This window comes from Micromys minutus, assembly GCF_963924665.1.
Source record: "Micromys minutus genome assembly, chromosome: 3".
Taxonomy (NCBI): domain Eukaryota; kingdom Metazoa; phylum Chordata; class Mammalia; order Rodentia; family Muridae; genus Micromys; species Micromys minutus.
The window spans coordinates 84,638,922-84,663,267 of NC_137972.1; the positions used below are offsets into that span (position 1 = coordinate 84,638,922).

At 41.8% G+C, this 24,346-nt stretch overlaps 1 protein-coding gene across 1 annotated transcript in view; it reads right to left on the minus strand.

Annotated features, from left to right (window-relative positions):
• EIF2AK2 (eukaryotic translation initiation factor 2 alpha kinase 2) overlaps positions 1-24,346 on the minus strand; it is a 35,174-nt gene that overhangs the window by 5,761 nt on the left and 5,067 nt on the right. Inside the window, exons 2-12 of the mRNA XM_080915060.1 lie at positions 19,493-19,643; positions 18,131-18,251; positions 15,950-16,086; positions 13,973-14,096; positions 13,600-13,676; positions 13,439-13,487; positions 12,505-12,539; positions 11,367-11,417; positions 9,086-9,208; positions 8,142-8,264; positions 3,033-3,213 (exon numbers count right to left, since the gene is read on the minus strand). Of these exons, the coding sequence (XP_080771186.1) occupies positions 3,033-3,213; positions 8,142-8,264; positions 9,086-9,208; positions 11,367-11,417; positions 12,505-12,539; positions 13,439-13,487; positions 13,600-13,676; positions 13,973-14,096; positions 15,950-16,086; positions 18,131-18,251; positions 19,493-19,608 (1,137 nt within the window). The 5' untranslated portion in view covers positions 19,609-19,643. The remainder of the gene's footprint in view (positions 1-3,032; positions 3,214-8,141; positions 8,265-9,085; positions 9,209-11,366; positions 11,418-12,504; positions 12,540-13,438; positions 13,488-13,599; positions 13,677-13,972; positions 14,097-15,949; positions 16,087-18,130; positions 18,252-19,492; positions 19,644-24,346) is intronic.

Sequence of the window (24,346 nt, forward strand, 5' to 3'; positions counted from 1 at the left end):
CAGAACAGGGCTGGGAACCCACCTGAGGGAATTCTACAGATGTGACTCAGGACCTGATGGGAACTAAAACCCCTTGCAATTTTGAGTTTCTGAATGGGTCAGTTCTCATCGATACTGCAGGATAGCCTATGCAGGATTTCTCTCCATTTCTGACAGTTCTTAGCAAGTACACCCCCTCCACCTTCTTAAATAGATGCTGATAACGATCACAAAACACCTTTTCTATGAATTTCCTTTGGTCATTTTGTTTTTGTTGCTGCCATTGTTTGGGTTGGGGGGGGTGCTGTTTTATTTCTTTTCTTACAGGGCTTCACATATCCCATGCTAGTCTCGAACTCAGTTCATAGCCAACAATGACCTAGAACTTATGATCCTGTCACCTCCACATTCAGAGTCCTGGGATTTAGAGGATGAGCCCCATGCCTGGTTTGTGCACAACTGGGGATCAAATTCAGAGCTTCATGCATCATAGGCAAGGACTCTAATGAATGAACGACATCTCTGGTCACTCTGAGATGCAATTTTAAGCATATGTTAAATGTATAGGACAATTTTGTGACATTGATTTTTTTTTCTTTTCACTGCTATGTGGGCTCCAGCAATTGAACTTAGATCGCTAGTCTTGTACAACAAACATCTTTATCCGCTGAGCCCAAACACACACACACACACACACACACACACACACATACACACACATACACACACACACATACACACACACACACACATATACACACACATACACACACATACACACACACACATACACACACAGATACCACATGCACATATAACAAATAAAAGAGTGACCACACGTGCTAAATAATTACACAGCACTGACTGAAAACAGAAAGACTGTTGGTGACAAAATTAGTATTGCAAAATTAGACATTCAACACAATGTTGTGCAACACACACACACACACACACACACACACACACACACACACACCTATGAGAGGGCTGAGGTAAGGATCAAGAGATAAGATGAGGAGCCTAGGAAAGACCAAAATAAGCTTCTGAGGAGCCCTGTATAAAAATTAGCAATGAGATTCAAGTTCAGTAAGTTGATTTGAACCCAAAGTCAGTAACAGAAGAAGCCGATTTGTATGTGACAGACATGGAGAGACAATGTTCCCAAGATAAACTGAAGTCACAGCAGCAGAACTTTGCCAATCCACAGGTGAATGAGGGAGCTCTTGCTACCTCAGAACAGCAGCTATAACCCAACTCTGAGAAACAGATGATTGAATTTGTGTAAACAGCTAATCTGGATGAGACAAGGAATAATATCAGATTGATTTTTATTATAAAGAAAACACAATGAATGATGCTCTATCTGGTTTAACCTGATACAGTATAAGGTTAAGGAACAGGGAAGATGTGTCACCTTCTAGCTGTGTGGACCAGGCCGAATTCAAGCTCATAATCCTCCTGCCTCAGGTTCTCAGATGTTGGGATTTCAAGTTTGTGTAACCTACACTGGCCCTAATTTATCCTTTGAAACATAACATTTCTAAAAATGTCCTAACGTTCAAGAACATGTCCAGATATTGCTACAGAGAAAAATGAGTGGACTCAAATATCAAATTATTAAGTTTATGAACACAAGACAAGCAGAAGAACTCATATGTTTTGAAGTCCACTTAATTTTAACTAGGTTCGGCAAGCAGCTATAAACAAGGGTACTGATTTTCCCAGAGACTGTTGTGAAGAATCCCTTGTTCAGGATATTGTAGGCAGGTGGAGTACACAGACAGCCAAGTTCCACATAGACAAGGCAGAAAAGGGCAGCAGCAGAGGAAAGACTAAGTAAGGGAATCAAGACAAAGGGGCACATTAGAAGTTTGTCCAGTGAAGGACGTGAGCAAAGCTGTCAGGCAGGACTTGGCATAGTAAGTGTTCTGGCTGTTTTTGTGTGTCAACTTGACACAAGCTGGAGTTATCACAGAGAAAGGAGCCTCAGTTGAGGAAATGCCTCCATGAGGTCCAGTTGTAAGACCTTTTCTCAATCAGTGATTAGATGGGGAGGGCCCCGCCCATTGTGGATGGTGCCATCCTTATACTGGTAGTCCTGGGTTGAAGAGAGAGAGAGAGAGAGAGAGAGAGAGAGAGAGAGAGAGAGAGAGAGAGAGAGAGAGAGAGAGAGAGAGAGAGAGAGAGACAGAGACAGAGAGAGACAGAGACAGAGAGAGAGACAGAGAGAGACAGAGACAGAGAGAGACAGAGAGAGAGAGACAGAGAGAGAGAGAGAGCCATTAAGCAGCACCCCTTCATGGCCTCTGCATCAGCTCCTGCCTCCAGGTTCCTGCCCTGCCTGAGTTCCTGTCCTGACTTCCTTTGGTGATGAACAGCAATGTGCAAATGTAAGCTGAATAAACCCTTTCCTCTCTAACTTGCTTCTTGATCATGATGTTTTGTGTAGGAATAGAAACCCTGACTAAGACAGTAGGTTTGTGATAAAGAAAATAATCACAGAGCTGTTTGCACCTCTTCTTTCTTGCTGATGAAAAGGAAACTGAGGAACCTAGTGGTCCAGAAGATGAAAACAAACACACTAAGGGACAATGCATATTTGAAGGCTTGGATGGTTTTCCTAATCATGGGGCAGGAAATCCCAATCAAGACAACACTAAGCTGTGGACTCTTTAGCTGTGCCTGCCCTCAGGTGTAACCGCTCAACCACAGTAGAGCAGAGCAGAGGCTGGGTCAGGGCAGCCAGCTGGACCGTGCAATCACAATAATTTTTCAGAATATGAAAACTGTTAATTGCTTTCAACAAGGCAATAATCACCAAGTTAAATGTAGCCTGAAAAGAACAAGACTTCTAATAGGATCATTGTCACAATAAGTTCACAGGTCCCAGAGACCTGCCATGCAGTTCCATGGGACAGCATTTGGGGTAAGTTCCAGACCTACTTTAAGACATTTAGAGAGATGTAATTTTATCATGACTAAGTGCCAATCACAAATCGAAAATTAAAGAAGATACATTGCTAAAGTTAACCACAAGGAAATTTTCCACTTACCTTAAGATCTCTGTGAATTAAGCCTTTCCCGTGTATATAATCCACTCCTGTCACTATCTGTTCAAATAACTCCAAAGTCAGAGTTTTTTCCATTTTACTCTGGTTTCTCATTTCAATCCATTGCTCCAGAGTTCCTTTATCACAGAATTCCATTTGAATAAAGAGGCACCGGGTCTTGTATCTGGACACAAAATTCACAGTACATTAAAAGTAGCAATAAAAATAAAATAAATTCATTTTTAAAAGTTCTACCATATTTTATGAAACCCAAAGCATGTCTCAGAATAAAAATCTAAATATAATAAACTTGAAATAAAAGGAAAAGAGCAGGGCTGAGGTGAAGACAGAAAGGGTGCTGGGTCCCAAGCACATGAGTTTTCTGGCAGTTCAGTCTGTAGAGATGTTTCCAAACGCATGGACCTGTCAATCAGTGTACCCAAAAGAGTAGCACCCTTGATTACATTTACATCAAACGAGATATAGCTGCTGTTTACAGACTTCGTTAGAGAGCCTGCACAGTTAGGATGTGAATCAGACCTGTGTGGAAGGCCTCTTTCAGATTGTCAGCAATTAGGGCCAACATCTTTCTTTAGATTGTTTCTCCTTGTTATAAATGCCAATCAACTCTGAACTTCTTGACTTGGTTCCTAGCACAACAGGGCACATATAAACTCACCGGAGCCATGACAGCAGGCACAGGCTCTGCGCATGCTCAAGCCAAATAGGGTCCCACTCCCCACCCAGAAGCTATTTATAACTGATACCCTCTGACAAAAGGAAAACCAGCTTTCTCTAATGTAGGGAAATTGGTTTATCAATCCTACTTCAGGGTGACATGCCCAGGGACAGCAGATGACACAAAATGGACTCCATGGTGGTTGTTTATGTGGGCTTTTAGCTTTGTTTTGGAATTATCTTCTTACTGGTTTCTGTTTTTAAATGGGGGAAGAACATAGAGTTGGGTAGTTAGGGAAGTGGGGGAGACCTGGGAGGAGTTGCAAGATGAAAAATAATGATTAAAACATACTATATGAAAAAAAATTATTGTTGAGAATTGTTTTGGCTATCCTGTTTTTTTTTTTTTTTGTTTTTTTTTTTTTGTTTTTCCATATAAAAATTGAGAATTGTTCTTTCCATGTCTGTGAAGAATTGTGTTGGAATTTTGATGGGGATTGCATTGAAGCTACAGATTGCTTTCTGCAAGATGGCCATTTTCACTATGTTAATCCTACCAATCCATGAGCATGGGAGATCTTTCCATCTTATGAGGTCTTTGATTTCTTTCTTCATGGACTTGAAGTTCTTGTCATATGGATCTTTCATTGCTTGGTTAGAGTTACACAAAGATATTTTATACTACTTGTGGCTATTGTGAAGGGTGTTGTTTCCCTAGTTTCTTTCTCAGCCTGTTTATCATTTGTATAAAGGAGGACTACTGATTTGTTTTAGTCAATTTTCTATCCAGCCACTTTGTTGAAGTTGTTTATCAGCTGTAGGACTTCTCTGGTGAAATTTTGCAGGTCATGTATGCATACTATCATATCATCTGCAGATAGTGATATTTTGACTTCTTCCTTTCCAATTTGTATCCCCCATGATCTCCTTTTGTTGACTCAACAACAAAAGATCTTCTGGGGAATCACCATCTCTGACTTCAAGCTGTACTACAGAGCAACAGTGATAAAGACCACATGGTATTGGTACAGAGACAGACAGGTAGATCAAAGGAATAGAGTTGAAGATCCAGAAAGGAACCCACACACCTATGAACACTTGAGCTTTGACAGAGAAGCCAAAACCACACAGTGGAAAAAAGAAAGCATCTTCAATAAATGGTGCTGGTCTAACTGGTGGGTCAGCATGTAGAAGAATAAAAATAGATCCTTATTTACCACTTTGCACAAAGCTCAAGTCCAAGTGGCTCAAGAACTTCCACATAAAACCAGATACACTGAATCTAATAGAAGAGAAAGTGGGAAAGAGCCTTGGCACAGGGGAAATTTTCCTGAACAGAATACCAATGGCTCACACTCTAAGATCAACAATTGATAAATGGGATCTAATGAAACTGAAAAGCTTTTGTAAGGCAAAGAATACCATCAATAGGTCAAAATAGCAACCTACAGATTGGGAAAAGATCTTCACTAATTGAACATCCATTAGAGGACTAATATGCAAAATATATAAAGAACTCAAGAAGTTAACCTTCAAGAAACCAAAGAATCCAATTTAATGTACATCTACATCTACATCATATACATATACACATACACATACACATACACATACACATACACATACACATACACATACATATACATATACATATACATAATCAGGTACAGAGCTAAGCAGAGAATTCTCAAGAGAGGAATCAGGAATGGCCGAGAAGCACTTAAAGAAATGCTCAACATCCTTAGTCATCAGGGAAATGCAAATCAAAATGACTCCAAGATTCCACCTCACACCAGTCAGAATGGCTAAGATCAAAAACTCAGGTGACAGCAGATGCTGGCAAGGATGTAAAGAAAGAGAAACACTCCTTCATTGCTGGTAGGATTGCAAACTGGCACAGTCACCCTGGAAATCAATCTGGCACTTTCTTAGATAATTGAAAATAGTTCTACCTGAAGAGCCAGCTTTACCACTCCTGGAAATGTACCCAAAAGATGCCCTACCATACCACAGGTATCAGGTATTGGGGGAGACAGGAGAGAAGCCCAGAGAGCCAGGAGACTAAATGGAAATATGTAGCTGTGTGTGTGGAGGGGGTGAGGGGTAGAGGCAGGGGGAACCTATAGAAAGTCCGAGAGACCTGGGATGTGAAAGACATCCAGAACTCAACGGGGGTGACCTTAGCTGAAATGCCCAATAGTGGGAAAAGGGAACCTGATGAGATCAACTCCAGTAGATAGGGCCAGGATAGTTAAGGAACGGGGTTACCAACCCACTGTCAAAATTTCTGACCCAGAATTGCTCCTGTCCAAAAGAAATGCAGGGACAAAAATGAAGCAGAGACTGAAAGAAAGGCCATCCAGTGACTGGCCCAACTTGGGAATCCATCCCATTGGCAGGCACCAAGGCCCAATACTATTACTGATGCTATGATGTGCTTGCAGACAGGAGCCTAGCATAGCTAGACCTCTGAGAGGTTCTACCAGCAGCTGACTGAGACAGATACAGATACTCACAGCCAAACATTGGAGTGAGCCCAGGGACCCCTATGGCAGAGTTGGAGGAAGGACTGAAAAAGCTAAAAGGGGTGGAAAAACCATAGGAAGACCAATAGTCTCAACTCACCTGAACCCCTGGGAGCTCCCAGAGACTAAACCACAAACCAAAGAAAATACAGACCATTGAGCCTCCCCCCAGCACCCACATATGGAGCAAAGGACCACCTTGTATAGCTTCAGTGGGAGAGTATGCACCTAAGTGGAGGTGAGCTGCTGGAGTGGGAGAACCCTCTCAGAGGCCAAGGGGGTGTGTGTGAAGAACTCTTGGAGAGGGGACTGGGAAGGGGAGGCATTTAGAATGTAAATAAGTAAAACAATTAAAAAACAAAACCAAAAAAAATTAAATAAAAATATTTAAATGCAAAAAAGAAGAAGAAATAAAACAAACCACTTCATATAAGTCATGGTTTCCCAAGAATCCAGAGCTTCAATTGTTTATCTATAAAGTAGGAGCCTATATATTCTTTGGTGCTGTAAATCTCTGATCACTTTTGATAGTAGATATGGGTAGTATTACTTGCAGAAATTGAGTTTTTTCCACTTTTATATAAAGTAAGTTTGAAGCATTTTAATTTGTCATCAGTTAACTGAACATCTGTTTTACAAAGGGCACAGAACACTTAAAAAATGAGTTAGGTACTTTCCTTATCATCAAGGGGATTAGAGTCTCACAGAGGTAAAAGAAAAACAAAAAGCAAAAACAAACAAACAAACAAAAAAAGAAGCCTAAGATGACAGTTCCTTTAGAAACTCCTACAAATGCACCAATAAATTGGTTGCCTTATAAAGTTGGAGGACTGTTTTTGCTAATCACAGTTTCTATGTATCTTATGAACAAAGTTGCCTTCCATATTGAGTTTAAGTTTTCCAAACACACATATGCTAGCAAATATGATATGGTCAATAATTCACTTAAAGCTAATGCAGCCTTTTGTTTTCTGATGGCCATTAAGTCCTAGAGTTCTCAATGGCACAAGGAGGACCCCAACTCTGGAAGAAGAGATTGTGAACAATAAGATCTCCAGTGGCATCAGGATTTCAGTGAGAAAACTGTCCCCAAGAAATCTGCATGGCTTTCCAAGGCAGAAGCCTGGTCTTTAGAATTCCCAGTTCTATAGAAGGGGCTGAGGAAAAACTAAGAGGGAGTGGAGTGAGGCCATCTGGCAAGCTCTGGGCAACTCCCAACTCCAGCACGGTGGTGCAGCTACATTCCAAAGGCTTACTGCCTGAAGCCTCTGCGGAAAAGAAAGGTTCGGTGGCGCAAGACGAGCCTTTTGGATTCAGCATCTACGTGTTAAATCAGTCTTTACTCCTACAAACTATAGCACCAGCTATATGAAAAACAAGGGGGTCAGGAATGCAGAACGTGAGAGCTTAAAAAGAGGTGAGGAAAATTTTAAAGTCTTCTTTTAAAATGTTTATCTTCGAATGGCGTGCCTTTGTCTCTGTGTGGGTATGTGTACATGAATGCTGGTACCCACAGAAGCCAGAGGATACCCTGGAATTGGAATTACAGGTGGTTATGGGCCACCTGACATACTTGCAAAAGCAATCTAGGCTCTTATCTCTTGATCCATCTCGCCATCTCATAAAAAAAAAAAAAAAAAAAAAAAAAAAACCTTTAAGGCAAATTTGAGCATGGCCTACTGGAATGTGCCTGTGAGTCTGGGGTATAAAGTGAATCTAAAACAAAGAAACTGAAAGCAAGTTTGGATGGTGGAAAGGAGCAGGAGAGCCTTAGAACAGGGGAGCACGGTGTCTTTTGAAGGCTGTTCTGATCATTAACTGTGACAAGCAGCAGCTTCCTCTAGTGGCCCCCACACAGGAAGTACTAAGTGCCCTCCACCCCATCGCAGCCTTGAGAATCTCTCCTTACCGACTTCTATCCTTATCCATGCTCCTCTCAGGATCATAGTCCTCTCCCTCCCAGCAAATATGGTATTGAACAATGTTCACGTGATTGAGTTCGGCCAGTGCTTGTACTTCGCGCTTCGCCTTCCTATTTCAGAGAACACAGGAAACAAACGCCGTTACACCCTCCCCCCCATAGCTAAAGAACACCTCAAGTAGTGGGACGCAACCACCCAGGCTCCTCTCTCTGGAGTCACTGCGGTTCCCATGCCAAGTTTTAGCATGAGAGCCAGAACTCAAAGGGGAAAAGAACTGAATGCACAGTAAAACAGCATCTGAAACCGTAGCTGTTCTCATTCACAAGGTAAAAGAAAAAGATAAGGTAAACACCATTTGCATCTTCTTTACACTGTCTGTAACAATTTCCAGTGGCTACATATTAGTTGATATTCTGTTTTGAAGATGTGTTAAAAATCTTTGGGATTCACAAGCAGCAAGGGTAGGCAACGCAAGCTGCAAGCAGAACCTAACTTAGAATTTTCAATGTGTGACAAAGATGAATGGAGGGACTAGTTTACTCAGAGAAACCAAGACTTGGTCCAATGAAGCTTTACAGGGGTCAGGCTCACGAGCTAAGACACTGTGCTATTTTCTTGAAACTACCCTATGGCTGGTCTTATATCAACGTGATATAAGCCTGAGACATCAAAGAGGAGAGAGAGCCTCAAAATGAAAAAATTGAGAAAACCACCTTAAACCAAAGAGCTTCAGGTTTCAGACTGCCTTAATATGATACAATCATATTTTTAAACTGAAATAAATACCCACTGTAAGGTAAGGTCATTTCAGAATTAACCAAACTCTGGAGTCAGGAGATTAAGGGGGACCAGGAAGAAATCAGCAATGAAGAACAACATAAAGATGAGGTTTGGGGTTCAGCACTTGTCCAAAAGACAGACAGGTACTCACTCAGTATTATATTTAACACGCTTGATAGCATACATCTTTCCATCGATTTTGTGTCTTGCTTTGAAAACTTGGCCAAATCCACCTTCGCCAATTTCTTCTATGTCTTCAAAATCATTGTTAAACCTGGGTAAGATTGATATTGCTCTGAGGTTTAGTGTTTCACGTAAGATGAAAATGATTCTTCCCTTCTTGTTTGTAATAATGTCTGGTAGAACTCCTGAGCCACAAAAAAAAAAAAAAAAAACCACAAAAAACAAACAACAACAAAAACAAAAAAACCTTCTCTTTACCTCCCTTATTAAATAGAGAATTTAATATAAAAGATCGCTCCCTCTGGCTCTATGTAAGGCATGATGAAGTATCCTTCTCCAGCGGCTACAAAGAAGAAATGACCCCCCCTGCAAACAAGTATTAAAGTTAAAGAGTCACTCAGTTGTGTGCTACAAGTACCACAGAGAAAGCTGAAGCCCAAGGTTGCCTGTAACGACCTGTTTGTTTCTGTTTCCCCCACATCCCATCCGTAAGCCTTGCTAACCTTCTATGGAATACCATCTGCCGACATTTCTTCATTTCTAACATCTTTACTCCAGCATAGCCCTCAGGCTCCTGCAGTGATGGCTTGCTGACTGGTACCCAACTTCTCCTGCCCGACCTTACCTGTAAAAACTTAGTCTGACAGTGTTTCCCTTGCCCTTAAACCTTCTGCAAACCGTACCTTTGCATTCAGCAAAAACACCAGGAAACCCTTAAATGTCCCATAAAGCACCACGTAGCATGTCCTCGGTTCTTTCAACCCACCTCATTGTAACCTTCTCATTATACTTCAGGCACATGCTTTCTCCACAGAAAAGTGACCTTAGGGCTTTCTTTCCATTTCTTATCACACTATTGTTTCTCTTTAACTCTGGCTATATTTTGTAATTAGATTATGTGTGTCATATAAATATGTGAATACAGATTATGTAACTACAGATACCTATGTATCTATATGTACAGGTATGCGGGTGTGGTTGTACACATGTATGTGTGTGTTCATGTGTCTGTGTGCGTCTGTATGTATGTGTGTGTTCATGTGTCTGTGTGTGTCTGTGTGTATGTGTACACACGAGTGTGTATATGAGTTGTGTATGCATGTGTATGTGTGTGTATGTATGTGTGTATGTATGTGTATATGTATATGTGTGTGTATGTGTGTGTGTGCATGTGCGTGTGTGTAAGCCAGAGATTGATGATAGAGGTCTTCCTTGATTACTCTCCACCAGTTTTATTTTGTTTTGGTTTTTGAGACATGGTTTTTCTTTGTAGCCCTAGTTGTCCTGGAACTCTCTCTGTAGCCCAGGCTGGCCTTGAGCTCAGTTGATCTGCCTGCCTCTGCCTCCTGAGTGCTGGGATTGAGGTGTGCAATGCTACCACAGCCACCTTGCACCTTACATCTTGAGACTGAGCCTTTCATTGAACTTGGAGTTCACTGACTGGTTATGCTGTCTGTTGACTGACTTCTGTCAATCTGCTTGTCTCTACCATTCCTTCCACCCTGGCCAGCTTTGGCATTACAGATGTATGTGCTACTACACCTGTCTTTTTATAGGAGCACTTGAAGTTTAAAAATAGGACCCCACATTGCACAGCAGAGCCATCTCCCCAGCCTCTAAATACAGATATGTTTAAATATAAGTATCACCCTAATGCCAGTGGCCACCTCCAAACTCTTTCAGAGGAAGACTTCTATTGGTTCTTACCATAAGGCTAATGCCCACGGCAGTGGCAGGTATTAGGCACTTGATATACATTCAGAATGTGTGTGCAATGTTCTGCGACTCCAAACAGGCTTCCTTCATCTCTATTTAAATACCTTCCTTCATCTTAGGTATTTAAATTTTAGCTGGATCATCATCTACAGAAGATGAGCCCCCTTCCTTTTTTTTCTCTAGTGAAATCTTGTATGAAGCTAGAAAACAGGTCCACACAGACTTGTTTCCATCCTCACAGGCATTTCTTTCCTCCCTCCACACCTTTCTTTCTCCCTATCCTTTCTTTTCTCTATTTTTTGCTTCTAAATCACTGATATAAAGTACTGCTTGCTTTCCGTTTTAACAGCTCCCGGGGATATCAGAAACACTGCTAACGTCACAGAGATCTGCAGTTGATACGTTCCACTTCGATTCCTAAACCTTACTTCTTAGAGAGACCATAACCCTGACTATGCAACAGCTGTTAATTACTTGGGTGGAAATACAACTTATAACTCAACCCTAACCAACTGTTTCACGAGCACGCTTACCTGGAGTCCAAGGTGTATTTATTTCTTTGCACATCATTAGGTGGCACTTTTCTAAAATTGAGACAAAAATGGAAAACTCAGGTCAGAACCTGTAGAACTTCAGAGCAGGCTCCTGGCCACTGGCCACTTTCTATTTGCATCGGTTATCAGGAAGACAGGAAGGGAGCGTTCAGCTTCTTCAGAAAAACACTTTCCTGTGATTCTCTTCTGTTCTTTCCTGCCTCTCACTGTCCCCTGAGCATGCTTGCCACCTACACACTCCTTTGTCTTCAGACTCAGAACGTCCTTAGGACAGAGCTCTCCTGGGTCCCTCCCTCTGGCCTTCATGCCTCATGTGCAGTGAGGTGTTCAAACATCACCTGAAATCAGCCACACAAAGCCATGCTGCCACCCCTCTTCGCCCTCAAGCCTTCCCCCTGCTGAACTCTGTCAGGCCAGGAGTCTTGACTGATGGAGGACCGGAGTCTTCCTCTCCTCCTCCCTCCCTCACCAGGCCGCTGTCTTCCTGCAGTCATGTCTACCCTTCCTTCCCAAGTTCTCTCACAAATTCTCCTCTCCCCGCTTCGCTGCGGGCTGGATTGTGTGGCAAGTTCCGTTTCTGCACCCATCCACCTCAGGACTTGTATTTTGTTCAGACAACAGTGGTGGCTTGTTGTGGCTCCTGCTATCACCTCACCTTCAGTTCCGACAATAGGCCTTTATTCTTCAGTGAAAGAAACCAACTCTTAATGGATTCTATAAAGTCTGTTCTTCAAAAAACAAGTTATTACACTATCTATACCCAATCCATCTGCCAAAAAAAAAAAAAAACCACAAAAAACAAAAACCACCACATTTCCCTTAAAAAACACTTCCAACTCCAGATCTTCAATAGGGTTGTTCAAAATAACACTCTAAACCACTGTCTCCGGCTACATTACTATAGGGCTTTTATCTACTGTATACTGTGTGTGTGTGTGTGTTTCTATGTTTCTCTCCTGATATATTAATTTGTAGGTTTCAAGCTTTTCACTACTTCTGAACAACCACCCAATACCCATGGATAATGCTCTGTCAATTCCAGAACAGGTGAAGCTGATAGATGGGGTCTAAAAGAGACTCCTAGTCTGAAACATGTTCAGCGCACAGTGATACTCACACTCCTGATTTCTTTGTGTTTTCTCTGAGACCATTCTGCAACAAAAGGAAAAGGAAGCTGTTTCAGATGAGGAGAGCAATTGCCTTAGTTTGGGAGCTGGCCCTATATGACCAGGTTCCTTAATCTGTAAGGTCACCAGCTTCCTAATGCCGGCCGTTTCCACGAGTCTCCTACCAACACTTACTGCAAGACCATATTTATTTTATTGAATCAATTGTCTTTTTCTTACAGATTTGTAGTTCTTAGTAAATAGATGAATTTTTATTACAAATTGCTTGATTTTTAAGTTTAGTTTTGGTTCTAAGTAGGGGTGAAACTACACCAAATATTTTTCAGTTGGGTGTGCAGGGAAAAGGAAGATAATAGAAATGTTTAAAAGGACAAGGGTAAGGGCTGGGAGATAGCTCAGTGGCAGACTTGGCTAGGATACCTGAAGCTAGAATTTTGAATCCCAGCATAAAGAAGGATGGGAGGAGAGAGGGGAAAGGAGGGGACTGGGAGGGAGGGAGGGAGGGAGGAAGAGAAGGAAAGGAAGGGGGAAGAAGAGAGGGAAGAAAAGAAGTGAGGGAGAGAGAGAAGGGGAGACAGGAATGAGGGAAGGAAAATGAGAGAGGGAGAGAGGAAAGAAGGGAGGGAGAAGGGGAGAGTGGAAGGGAGGGAGGAAGAGAGGGAAGGAAAGAAGAGGGAGGAAGAGAAGGAAGAATTACAAAGTTGATAGGAAAGGATGGAGGAGAATGGGGAAGGATTTTGCACTTGAAGAATAGAAGTTGATATGAATGAAAGTTAATAAAGAGAACAGAAAGGGTCGATGACTGTTAGTATCATAATTTAGTAAGGACACATGGAATTCAAATGTAAGATTTATGGAATGATGAAGACCATATCCAAGTGAAGAGAAAACATAAAATTGGAAACTTCAAGGCTGGTACCATACCATAAATATGCTCTCTGAAAAAACACTGTCAGGTGCTGACTGAGAAGCCCTAGAAGAAAAGAGTAACTTTGATGAATTCAGTCTAGTGGAGAGGGAGGTGACCCCAGCCTCAAACATGCCACACCCTCAGCCCACGCATCACATTTGCTACCCAAACTCACGAGTTACTTGTTATAGACGGACTGCTGGAAAAGTCACTGGATGAAAACGTGTCAGAAAGGGATGCTCTGTCGGTTTTCTGAAAGAAGAGACAACCCTTAGCATGTTCACAAGGAGCTAATTTACCTCCCTCAGGCGGTCCACCACTGGGTACACACTACTCCACATACTTTCCCCCTAGACACCAGGTCTACAATCACAATCACAAAATTAACACATTTTTCACGGATGTTTGGGTTAAGTTTTAAAAAGCAATCCTGAGTTGCCATACAACTTTTATGTCCCAGACCCTCGTGGCCCCATGGCCTCATGGGTCATTGTCAAGTTTAAAAGGAATCATAATTGTACAAATTAAATCTAATTGATAACACATACCAATGAACTTTTCCCTGACAGCTTCTGATATGCTTCTTTGGCAGCCGACTGCTTTGCCTCCTGTTTGGTAGCGCCTGAACCAGTACCATACATAGTCTGCCCAATTTTGCACTTACAAATAAATCTAGGAAAGATGAGAGTATTCATTCACATGTCAAAGATATTGTCAATCTAATGTACAATTCGAAAAGAATGGGCTCCTACAGACAAATAAAGGCCTTAAAATCAGACGAATAATTTTACCTAGATTTATATTTTCTATCTCAGATAATTTAAACCTCACAAAGATGGCCACCAATCTATGTGGATAACCAGGGGCAGCTAATACCCTTATTTCTGTTTCCCAGCTAACATCTAATTCTTGCTTCGTTGAAAGATCAGATAGCAAACTACAAACAAACAAACAAATGAAATCTTTTCAACCCCAAGTAAAACGATGTAGAGGAAATAGGAGAGGGAGAGACCCATCCATCACCTTTTCCAGAACTGCTCAAAATAAGAAAGAAAAGCAGCTGGTAGAATGAGGCTCACAGGGGCTAAGCCGTGAGGGTACAGTACTGTGGCCTTTGGGGAGGACAGCTCACTGACAATGTGCTCAGGACCTAAGGTTCTAACCCTTGTTCACACAGCGTATCCATCACAGCTGCCCTCTTCACACAGAAGGACTAAGATCACTCCTGCTGACCCACGCTATGCGCCTGTGTGTTCAGGTGTGAGGAGCAGGCCCTCAGACAAGCAGCTCCCTGAGACTGGTGAAGTCATTCTAAGTACGGTTCTCACACAGTTGCAGTCACCGTGGCCTCGGGGAGGGGAAGAACTCTGCATGCCTCATGCATGGGCATCCTCAACTCTTTTAAAAGTTTAGCAGACTGTTCAGATGCTCCTCCAAAAACCAGCAGTCCCCTCTTATCGACAGGGGGCTAGTGGATGACAGAAACCATGGAATGTATGGAGCCCTAGAAATGAACACTGTTGGTCGTATACCTTCCTATGATAAAGTTTACCTCATAACCTAGGCATAGTAAAAAGGTTAACAGCCAATAATACACTAGTATTACTAGTGCCCTACTTCTAGGTTTTCGAAAGTGGTCTTCTCAAAATAGCTTTCTATACCAAGCTGTCTGTCTGGTTGACCAAAGGTAACTGAAATTTCAGAAAATAAACCCATGGGGCAGGGGTGGGAGGGTGGGAAAAGAAGGCAAAGTTGATTGCAATAGACCCCAGAGCCTCAGAAAAAAAATTTTTAATTTTTAAATTTATTTTTATTTTATGTGCATTTGGCGTTTCGCCTGCATGTATGTTTGTGTGAGAGCATCAGATCTTAGAGTTACAGACAGTTGTGAGCTCCCATGTGGGTGCTGGGAATTGAACCTGGGTCCTCTGGAAGAGCATTCAGTGTTTTTAACAGCTGAGCCATCTCTCCTATGAGGTGAATGGAACTGTGGCACATCAGACAAAAACTGTAAGGTTGAGGAACCCTGATAGAACGGTAGGCGTTTCTGTCCTTGAACACAAGACTACGACACTCCGCATGAAGATTGAGGCCACTAGTTACACAGCACAGAACAGAGTTCCCCATGCTAATGCCCTCCAGATGTAGACACTCCTCCGACCCCCTCCCTCACCACCCCCCCTCCGGGAATCCGGGAATTCCTGCTGCCTCAGCTTTAGCCACCAGAATCTCACCTAGGCTGGGGCCCCCAGACCCCAGCATCAGGATGTCAGAGAAGATGGAAGCTAGTCCAGAGCCCTCCTGTTTGTTCTGCCTGAGTGGAGTTTACATATCCCAGCAACAAGATAAAAAGAGGAACCATACTCTCTTACCCCAGGAATTGGGTGTTTTAATCAAAGAGATGTTTATAAATCATTCAAAACCTTCCATAGTGAATATAGAAAAGGGGCAAATACTTCTGGAAAACCACGTATGAAATGCCTCGGTTTCTTTGCTCACATACAGTGAAACAGTAGAAGTCTCACCTTTGAGGCAACTGAGAGTCGGGGTCACACTGTTCATAATTTACACGCAGCTTTAACTTCTGGGCAAAACTGTTGACAAGGCCTATGTAGTTCCCAACAAAAGAATCTTGTTCGGCAGCATCTGTGTGAGTATCCACCTACAAAGAGAAAAAGATGTGCTTAATACAGATCATGAATTATCTTATGAAATTACTAAACAAGTAACATGAAAGACAACTAACATGTTATAGATTTCCTAGTTATAGGTTGTTATTAAAAGTGAACTATGTGTTAAAAAATCTGCAAAGATAAATTCTTTTAATTAAACACTCCTAAAGAGCACATTAAAATATATTTTTATATATAATGCAATGTTTTAAAATATATATATGCTGCACAATAGCTGATTTCAGATAATTACCATACAGATCACCTTTCATTCCCTCCTCTTCCTTTTTTTTTTTTTCTTTTTTCTTAATGGCACAGACACTTAAAATATACTCCCCAAGCCATTTATAAATATGCAATTTGTTAAGCCCCTCCGTTTCCTTTTATAACTTCATTAAGAAAAGCCAGGTGTGCAAAATGATCAAGGCCAGCTGGACCCACACAGTGAATCTTAGGCCAGCCCAAGCTACGAAGAAAGCCTGGGCCAACCTGAGCTACACAACCTGAAGCCAGCCTGAGCTACACAGAGAGCTTGAAGCCAGACCGCCTTACCAAACCAGAACACACCGGGCTAAAGTCTTTTATTACCTTTATTTATTTAAAAATGTAGGTATGCATGTGTGTGCTTGCACACAAGTACAGAGCTGCCCCCAGGAGGCCGGCAGAGCATCGCGATCCCTTGGAGCTAGTTACAGGCAGTTGGTTGAGAGCCCCCAACATGCTGGGAACCTAGTTCCAGTCCTGGCTAAGAGCAGTATACTTCGGACATGTGAGCCCTTTCTAGCCACACCCCCCTTCTTCGCCCTCTGAACGCTTTCCTGCATGCTGCACCCAGAAGGAATGCTCTGTGTTGGTCTCAGCTTGATGGAAAAGACGCGGGCAGAGGCAGCAATATTATGATCCCCGCCTTCACGGTTCCCATCAGATCAGTTTCTCCTTCATTAATCTTCCCAAGGAGCTTGGTTTGGTCACTTGTTTCATTGATTTTTGTGTTCTTTTACACAAATCTCCACCGTTGTTATTACTGTCTTTCATCAACGCTGAGAGAGGAAAGGTACTCTATCTATCTAACCTTTGACTATTTTTTTTTTTGCTTACTAATAAGAGAATTAGTGCTTTCCATTAGCTGCTTTTGAATTGATTGTAAGAATTGCATTTCGAGTAAAATCATCCATGAGTGTGTTAGACGGTAAAACTTTCTCATCTCACACACTTACCATACTACGTCTCCTTCCACACCCACTGCTCCAGCGCCTGGTTTTGACATTGTCATAGAAAAACAAACTTTTTATCATCTGCTTCCCTGTTTCTAAAAATCCCCCCCCACTGTCTTCCCAGCTTTCATTGGGATCAGTGTTGCTTTTGGTACTTCTGTATTTTCCTCTATTGATGAAGTTAGTCGTATCTAATATCATGTCTTATTTCACAAAAAATGTTCTGCTCAAATATCTCAGATAGCTTTGTTTATTTTATGTTAGAGAATTGTCCCCAGGGCCTTGCACATGCTAAGTACACTGCACCACACACCTCTCCCACCTCCACAGAGACAAAATGGATCTGTTTTGCAGTTGTTGCTTTGTGTGCCGTTTACCCTGGTTACATCTTCAGGGATGCAGTGCCTTGGGTGTTGGCTCTCTATGATCTCCCTCAAGGAGACTCGCTCTCCCTACCAGGTCTTGCACGGCTGTCTCCGTTTTGTTTGCTGAGGTGGAAAGGCCCCCTCCTAGCCCTTGTCAGCCCAGCCCATCTCCTACCGAACAGTCTCAACTTTATTCGTGCTTCAAAGCATGTAAGTTGGCTCTCAGAGGTACACAGCCTTGCCAACAAATTTCCTGGTGTATTTGTTACTCTGGAGGAATGCAGAGAGGGAAAAAAGGAAGTAAGGCTTTGAACAAATGGTCATACACAGACATTCATAATTTCTCCCTGAGAGAAAACACACACACACACACACAGAGAGAGAGAGAGAGAGAGAGAGAGAGAGAGAGAGAGAGAGAGATTCCCTTTAACTAAGGGTAACAGGCAACCACTCACCTTGTTTTCATTAGTAAGTATATCGACAGCTAATTTAGCAGCAGCATTTTTTGCCTCCTGCTTTGATCTACCTTCCGCTTCTGGAAATTCCTTCTTGTCTATTATAACTTGAAATATAAACCTGGTTAAAAAGACAGTATTTGCAACACATCAAAATTTGTAATTTAGCTAAGGACAAGCGCTCTAGTTGCCATCAACCCACAAGTACCTTTCAGGATTTGAACCCACACTCACTACAGACTTTATGCACCTACCCCCAATAACAATATCTTCTCAGAGCAGGGAGAAATATGTACTTTTTTCTTTTCTTTATTGTTCTTGTTATTTATTATTTATTTACTTTTTTAGATACAGTGTCTTACTATATAACTTAGGCTGGCCTCAAACTCACAACCTTCCTGCCTCAGATGCCTAAGTGCTAGGATTATAAGCATGAGCTTAGTGGGTTTTTTTATGTATTATATATGTATTATGTATGCATTATGAATGTATTATGTGTGTATGTGTTATGTATGTACGTGTGTACTCTGTATGTATTATGTGAGTATGTGTGTGTACATATGTATTTATTTGGTGTGGAGGTGGGTTGGAGTGTATGAGTTGTATGTGTTGCCTGTACATTCATGATAGAACACGCTTGTTGGAAGTCAGAGGACAAGTTTTGGAAATCTAGTATCTCCTTCCAACATGTGGGTTCCAGAGAAAAACCCAGGTCCCCAGCTTGGCCGCAAACGTGTTCCCTCACTAAGTCATCAGTCCAGCCTCTATCTCCAGGCTTCTGAGGTTTAGGGACTCTCACAGGACTCAGACAGCTTGGCTATGGAGCTGAAGCAGCAACATCCGAACTGCACCAGAGCGGTGTCTTCACTTCACAGGGACAGAGCTCTTATTGTCTGTCTGTTTGTTTTACTGTGTACCCGGAATTGAACTGAGGACTTGTGTGTTCTACGCATATGCTCTACTACTACTGAGCTACATGCTGCACTTCCATTTCATGGATCACACGTTCCTTCCACACACACCCCCTTTTTTAGTGTGAGTGTTCAGTAGATTGTATGTGGTTTATGCACGTGCTGGGGGAGTGAGTTACCCATATGTTCCCAGAGGTCAGAGAAGGATTCCAGGTAATCCTATCACTCTCTGTCTTATTTCCTTAAGACAGGGTCCCTCACTGAATTTAGCATTAGGCTGGTGTCTCTGCCCTACCCAATTCTGGATTTACAGGGATGCACTTAGGCACACTCCACTTTTTATGTGGGTGCTAGGGATTCAAACTCAGGTCTTCATACTTACACAGTAAGAACTCTTACCCACTGAGTCATCTCCCTGGCCCTAACCACACCTTTCCTGACAGCAGCCTACCTTCTGTCGTGTGGAGGTCCTGTAATAGAAAGTTCTTTATACATAATTGTTACTCCATGCTTCTGGCGGTATTTATTAAGTTTGTCCATGTAGAAACCGGGTGTGTCATTGGCCATTTTCCTTCCCCGGTGACCTGCAGAGGAAGAGGTGCCTACAATGTGACACCAACAGACAGTATTAAATCTGATGTTTCCAACCCACCATTAGGAGACCACAGGAGACGGGGGCCCTTCTCTGCGTGACTTGTCTTAGCCCTACATGAATTTAGAAAAAAAAATATGTCAAAATCTTTCTTCCTCTCCTCCTAGACCATCTGCTTTCAAAAACTACTGGCCATGCCCCTTTTCTACTCCTGGCTTCCAAGAAGTGAGATGTTCCAGTCTGTCCACCTGCCTGAGAAAGTATAAAATATACAGGAGTAGAATTATAGCTTATATGGCCAAAACAGAGCTATATGTACATATAGTGCCTTATGTTACATGCACACATATGCACACATGACTACATACATGAATACATGTACACTCATATATGCATGTATACACACAACTATATATACACATGGCTAAAGTGGAAACTTAAGGGTTCTTTGAAAAGTCGGTTGGATGGTGCTTTGTTGGGGCAAAGGCATGAAGGAACAAATGTTTAGCTGAAGTGGACATAGGTAAAAAGAAGTTCTATGAAAACAAACGTGATACAAGATTCTTTACTAACAACACACATGTATTGGTCTGCTTTCCATGTTTGGTTGAGCTGCATTTGTCCGAACTCCATAGAGAGAAATGCACCAAAACATTTTTGATGGTGATTTTCAGTTTCTTGTCACTTCCACAGACTCATGTTGATAGGCAGAGTGACGTCAGATGCACGTGCTGAGGCAAGACTGGTGGAGGACATAATGTTTGGAGGGATGTAAATAGACTCGGTTGTCAGTGACAAAGGCTGAGCTTGGTTCGCTTATGAAGCTAGATGTACAAAGCCTGTAGCTGTGGTGTCTTCACTGAGCTTCGCTTCCTTGAGAGAGACACAGCTGAGAACTCCTGTTGTTCCTTCTGGTCCCTCTGGCTGACTCTTACTGAGGCTGAGGCCTGGCTGTCTCTGCTAGGTCGTGCCACCATTGCTGTTGGCTATCCCAGCTCTACTGACCTGGACTACTGGTGTATCTGTGAAGTGTTTGTGGGTCGATTGAGCTGCTGTTGCTACTGCTGACCTGTGAACTAAACTGCCAGTTTGCAGACAACACAGACAAAAGTTACTCCAAAGAACCTTTCTAAACAGGTCCACTTCCCCCATAACCTTTCTTTTCCACTACCTCTGATGGGTGGTGGGCTAAAAGAAAGGTTAAAACATTTAAGAAGCATCATAAAAATAGGTTTTGAAAAAAATTAAAATTACACATGACTATGTACATATACATACAATACACATATAACTGTGTCACACACGTACACACACATACACTCACACATACACACACACACACACACACACACACACACACACACACACACACTTATAAAAAAAAAGGCAAAGAACTTGAGTGCTATTTCTTCAACAAATACACAGCAATGGCCAAACAAAGAGGTGAAATGTTCCCAGGAGAAAGGAAGAAAAATGCTTCTGGAGTTCCCAAAGGTTAAGGACTGGTGAGAGGGGGATCTGAGCAGCCAGGGAGCAGAGAGATCTCTGCCGAGTGTGCACGGAAAGCGCACCCCCGCCCTGCCTGATCCAGGGACCAGGAACCCAGCATTGGGACCTCTGTTCCCACCCGGCGATTCTGGGGTACAGAACAGGGCTCGGCCCATCTGCCACCTGAACCAGTGGAGATCCAGGGACACAGACCAGATACAAGGGAAAGGCAAGAACATATCACTGACAACAAGATGGCAAGAGGAAAGTGAAAGAGTATATCCCAAGGAAACCAAAACAACCTGGCAACAACAGAACCCAGCTCTCCCATAACAGCAAACATCGGAATTCCAAACACTCCAGAAAAAGAAGTCGCAGACCTGAAATCATACCTCAAGACGCTGATAGAGATACTTAAACAAGAACGGGAGGAAAAGCAAAAAGAATCAGAAGCTTTTAAAGAGGAAACAAGAAAAACACTCAAAGTACTCAAAGAACTAGAGGAAAACAGAACCAAAGAGATGAAGGAATGGAAGAGGGAATTAAAAATGGAAATTGACACAATAAAGAAAACACTAAAAGAGATAACCCTAGAGGTAGAACACCTAAAAAATAAATCAGGAGTCACAGAAGCAAGCATTTCCAATAGACTACAAGAGATGGAAGAGAGAATCTCGGGGGCCGAAGACAACATTGTAAACATAGACAAAACAGCCAGAGAAGATGCAAAAACCAAAAAGCTCCTAACCCAAAATGTCCAGGAGATCCAGGACACAATGAGAAGACCAAACCTAAGGATAATTGGAATAGAAGAGGGAGAAGAATATCAACTAAGAGGCACAGTAAATATCTAAAACAAAATTGTAGAAGAAAACTTCCCTACCCTTAAGAATGAGATGACCATGAGCATAAAAGAAGCCTTCAGAACTCCAAATAGGTTGGACCAGAAAAGAAATACCTCCCGACACATAATAGTCAAAACACCAAGTGCCCAAAGAAAAGAAAGAATACTAAAAGCAGTAAGGGAAAAAGGTCAGATAACATATAAAGGCAGACCAATCAGAATCACACCCGATTTCTCAACAGAGACTATGAAAGCTAGAAGAGCCTGGACAGACATCATGCACACCCTAAGAGAGCACAAGTGCCAGCCCAAGCTGCTATACCCAGCAAAACTATCAATCACCATAGATGGAGAGATGAAGATGTTTCAAGACAAATCTAAATTTACACAATATCTGACCACAAACACAGCACTACAACGAATTATAGGTGGAAAACCCAATACAATGAGGAGAACTACATCCTGGTAAAAACAAGAAAACTCCTAAGCAAGAAAACCAAAAGAAGAAAGAGTCACAGACACAACTCAACCTACAAAAGCAATAATAGCAGGAAACAGCAACCACTATTCCTTGATATCTATTAACATAAATGGACTCAACTGCCCAATAAAGAGACATAGGCTATCAGAATGGATACATAAACAAAATCCAGTCTTTTGCTGCATACAGGAAACTCATCTCAGAGACAAAGACAGACACTATCTCAGAGTAAAAGTTTGGGAAAAAAAACTTCTAAGCAAACAGCCCCAACAAGCAAGCTGGAGTGGCTATTCTAATATCGAATAAAGTAAATTTCCAACCAAAAGTTATCAAAAAAGATAAGGAAGGACACTTTTTACTCATTACAGGGGAAATCTGTCAGGAGGAAATCTCAATCCTTAACAGAAATGCTCCAAATACAAAAGCACCCACACACATTCATAAAAGAAACCCTACTAAAGCTCAAAAAATACATTTCACCCCACACAATAATAGTGGGAGACTTTAATACCCCACTCTCACCAATGGACAGATCATGGAAACAGAAACTGAACAAGGACACTGTAAAACTAGCAGAGACTGTGAACCAACTGGAATTAATAGATATCTACAGAACATATCATCCTAAAGTAAAAGAATACACCTTCTTCTCAGCACCCCATGGCACCTTCTTGAAAACTGACCACATAATTGGACACAGAACGAGCCTCAATCGATATAAGAAGATTGAAATACTCCCATGCATCCTCTCAGATCACCATGGTCTAAGGCTGGTCTTTAACAACAACAAAGACAACAAAAAGCCCACATACACATGGAAACTAAACAATGCTCTGTTAAATGATAGCAGGGTCAAAGAAGAAATAAAGAAAGAAATTAAGGATTTTCTAGAATTCAATGAAAATGAAAATACAACATACCCAAACCTATGGGATGCAATGAAAGCAGTACTGAGAGGAAAACTCATAGCCCTGAGCGCTTCCATAAAGAAACTGGAGAGAGCATACATCAGCAACTTGACAGCACAGCTAAAAGCTCTAGAACAAAAGGAAGCAGATACACCCAAGAGGAGTAGATGGCAAGAAATAATCATAATTAGGGCAGAAATAGACCAAATAGAAACAAAAAGAACCATCAAAAGAATCAACAAAACCAAGAGCTGGTTCTTTGAGAAAATCAACAAGATTGATAAACCCCTAGCCAGACTAACTAGAGAGCAAAGAGAGAGTATACAAATTAACAAAATCAGAAAGGAAAGTGGAGACATAACAACTGAACCTGAGGAAATTCAAGAAATCATCAGATCTTACCAGAAAAGCCTATACTCCACAAAGTTGGAAAATCTGGAGGAAATGGATGAATTCCTAGACAGATACAAGATCCTAAAGTTAAACCAGGACCAGGTAAACCATCTAAATAATCCCATGACACCTAAAGAAATAGAAGAAGTCATCAAAAGCCTCCCAACCAAAAAAAGCCCAGGTCTAGATGGCTTCAGTGCAGAATTTTATCAGACATTTATTGCAGACATAACACCAATACTCTCCAAACTATTCCACAAGATAGAATCAGATGGAATACTACCTAACTCATTTTTTGAGGCTACAATAACCCCTGTTCCTAAACCACAGAGACCGTACAAGGAACGAGAACTTCAGACCAATCTCACTTATGAATATTGATGCAAAAATACTCAACAAAATCCTTGCAAACCGAATCCAAGAACACATCAAAACGATCATTCACCATGACCAAGTAGGCTTCATCCCTGGCCTGCAGGGATGGTTTAATATAAGGAAATCCATCAATGTAATCCACCATATAAACAAACTCAAAGACCAAAATCACATGGTCATCTCACTAGATGCTGAGAAGGCATTGACAAAATTCAACACCCCTT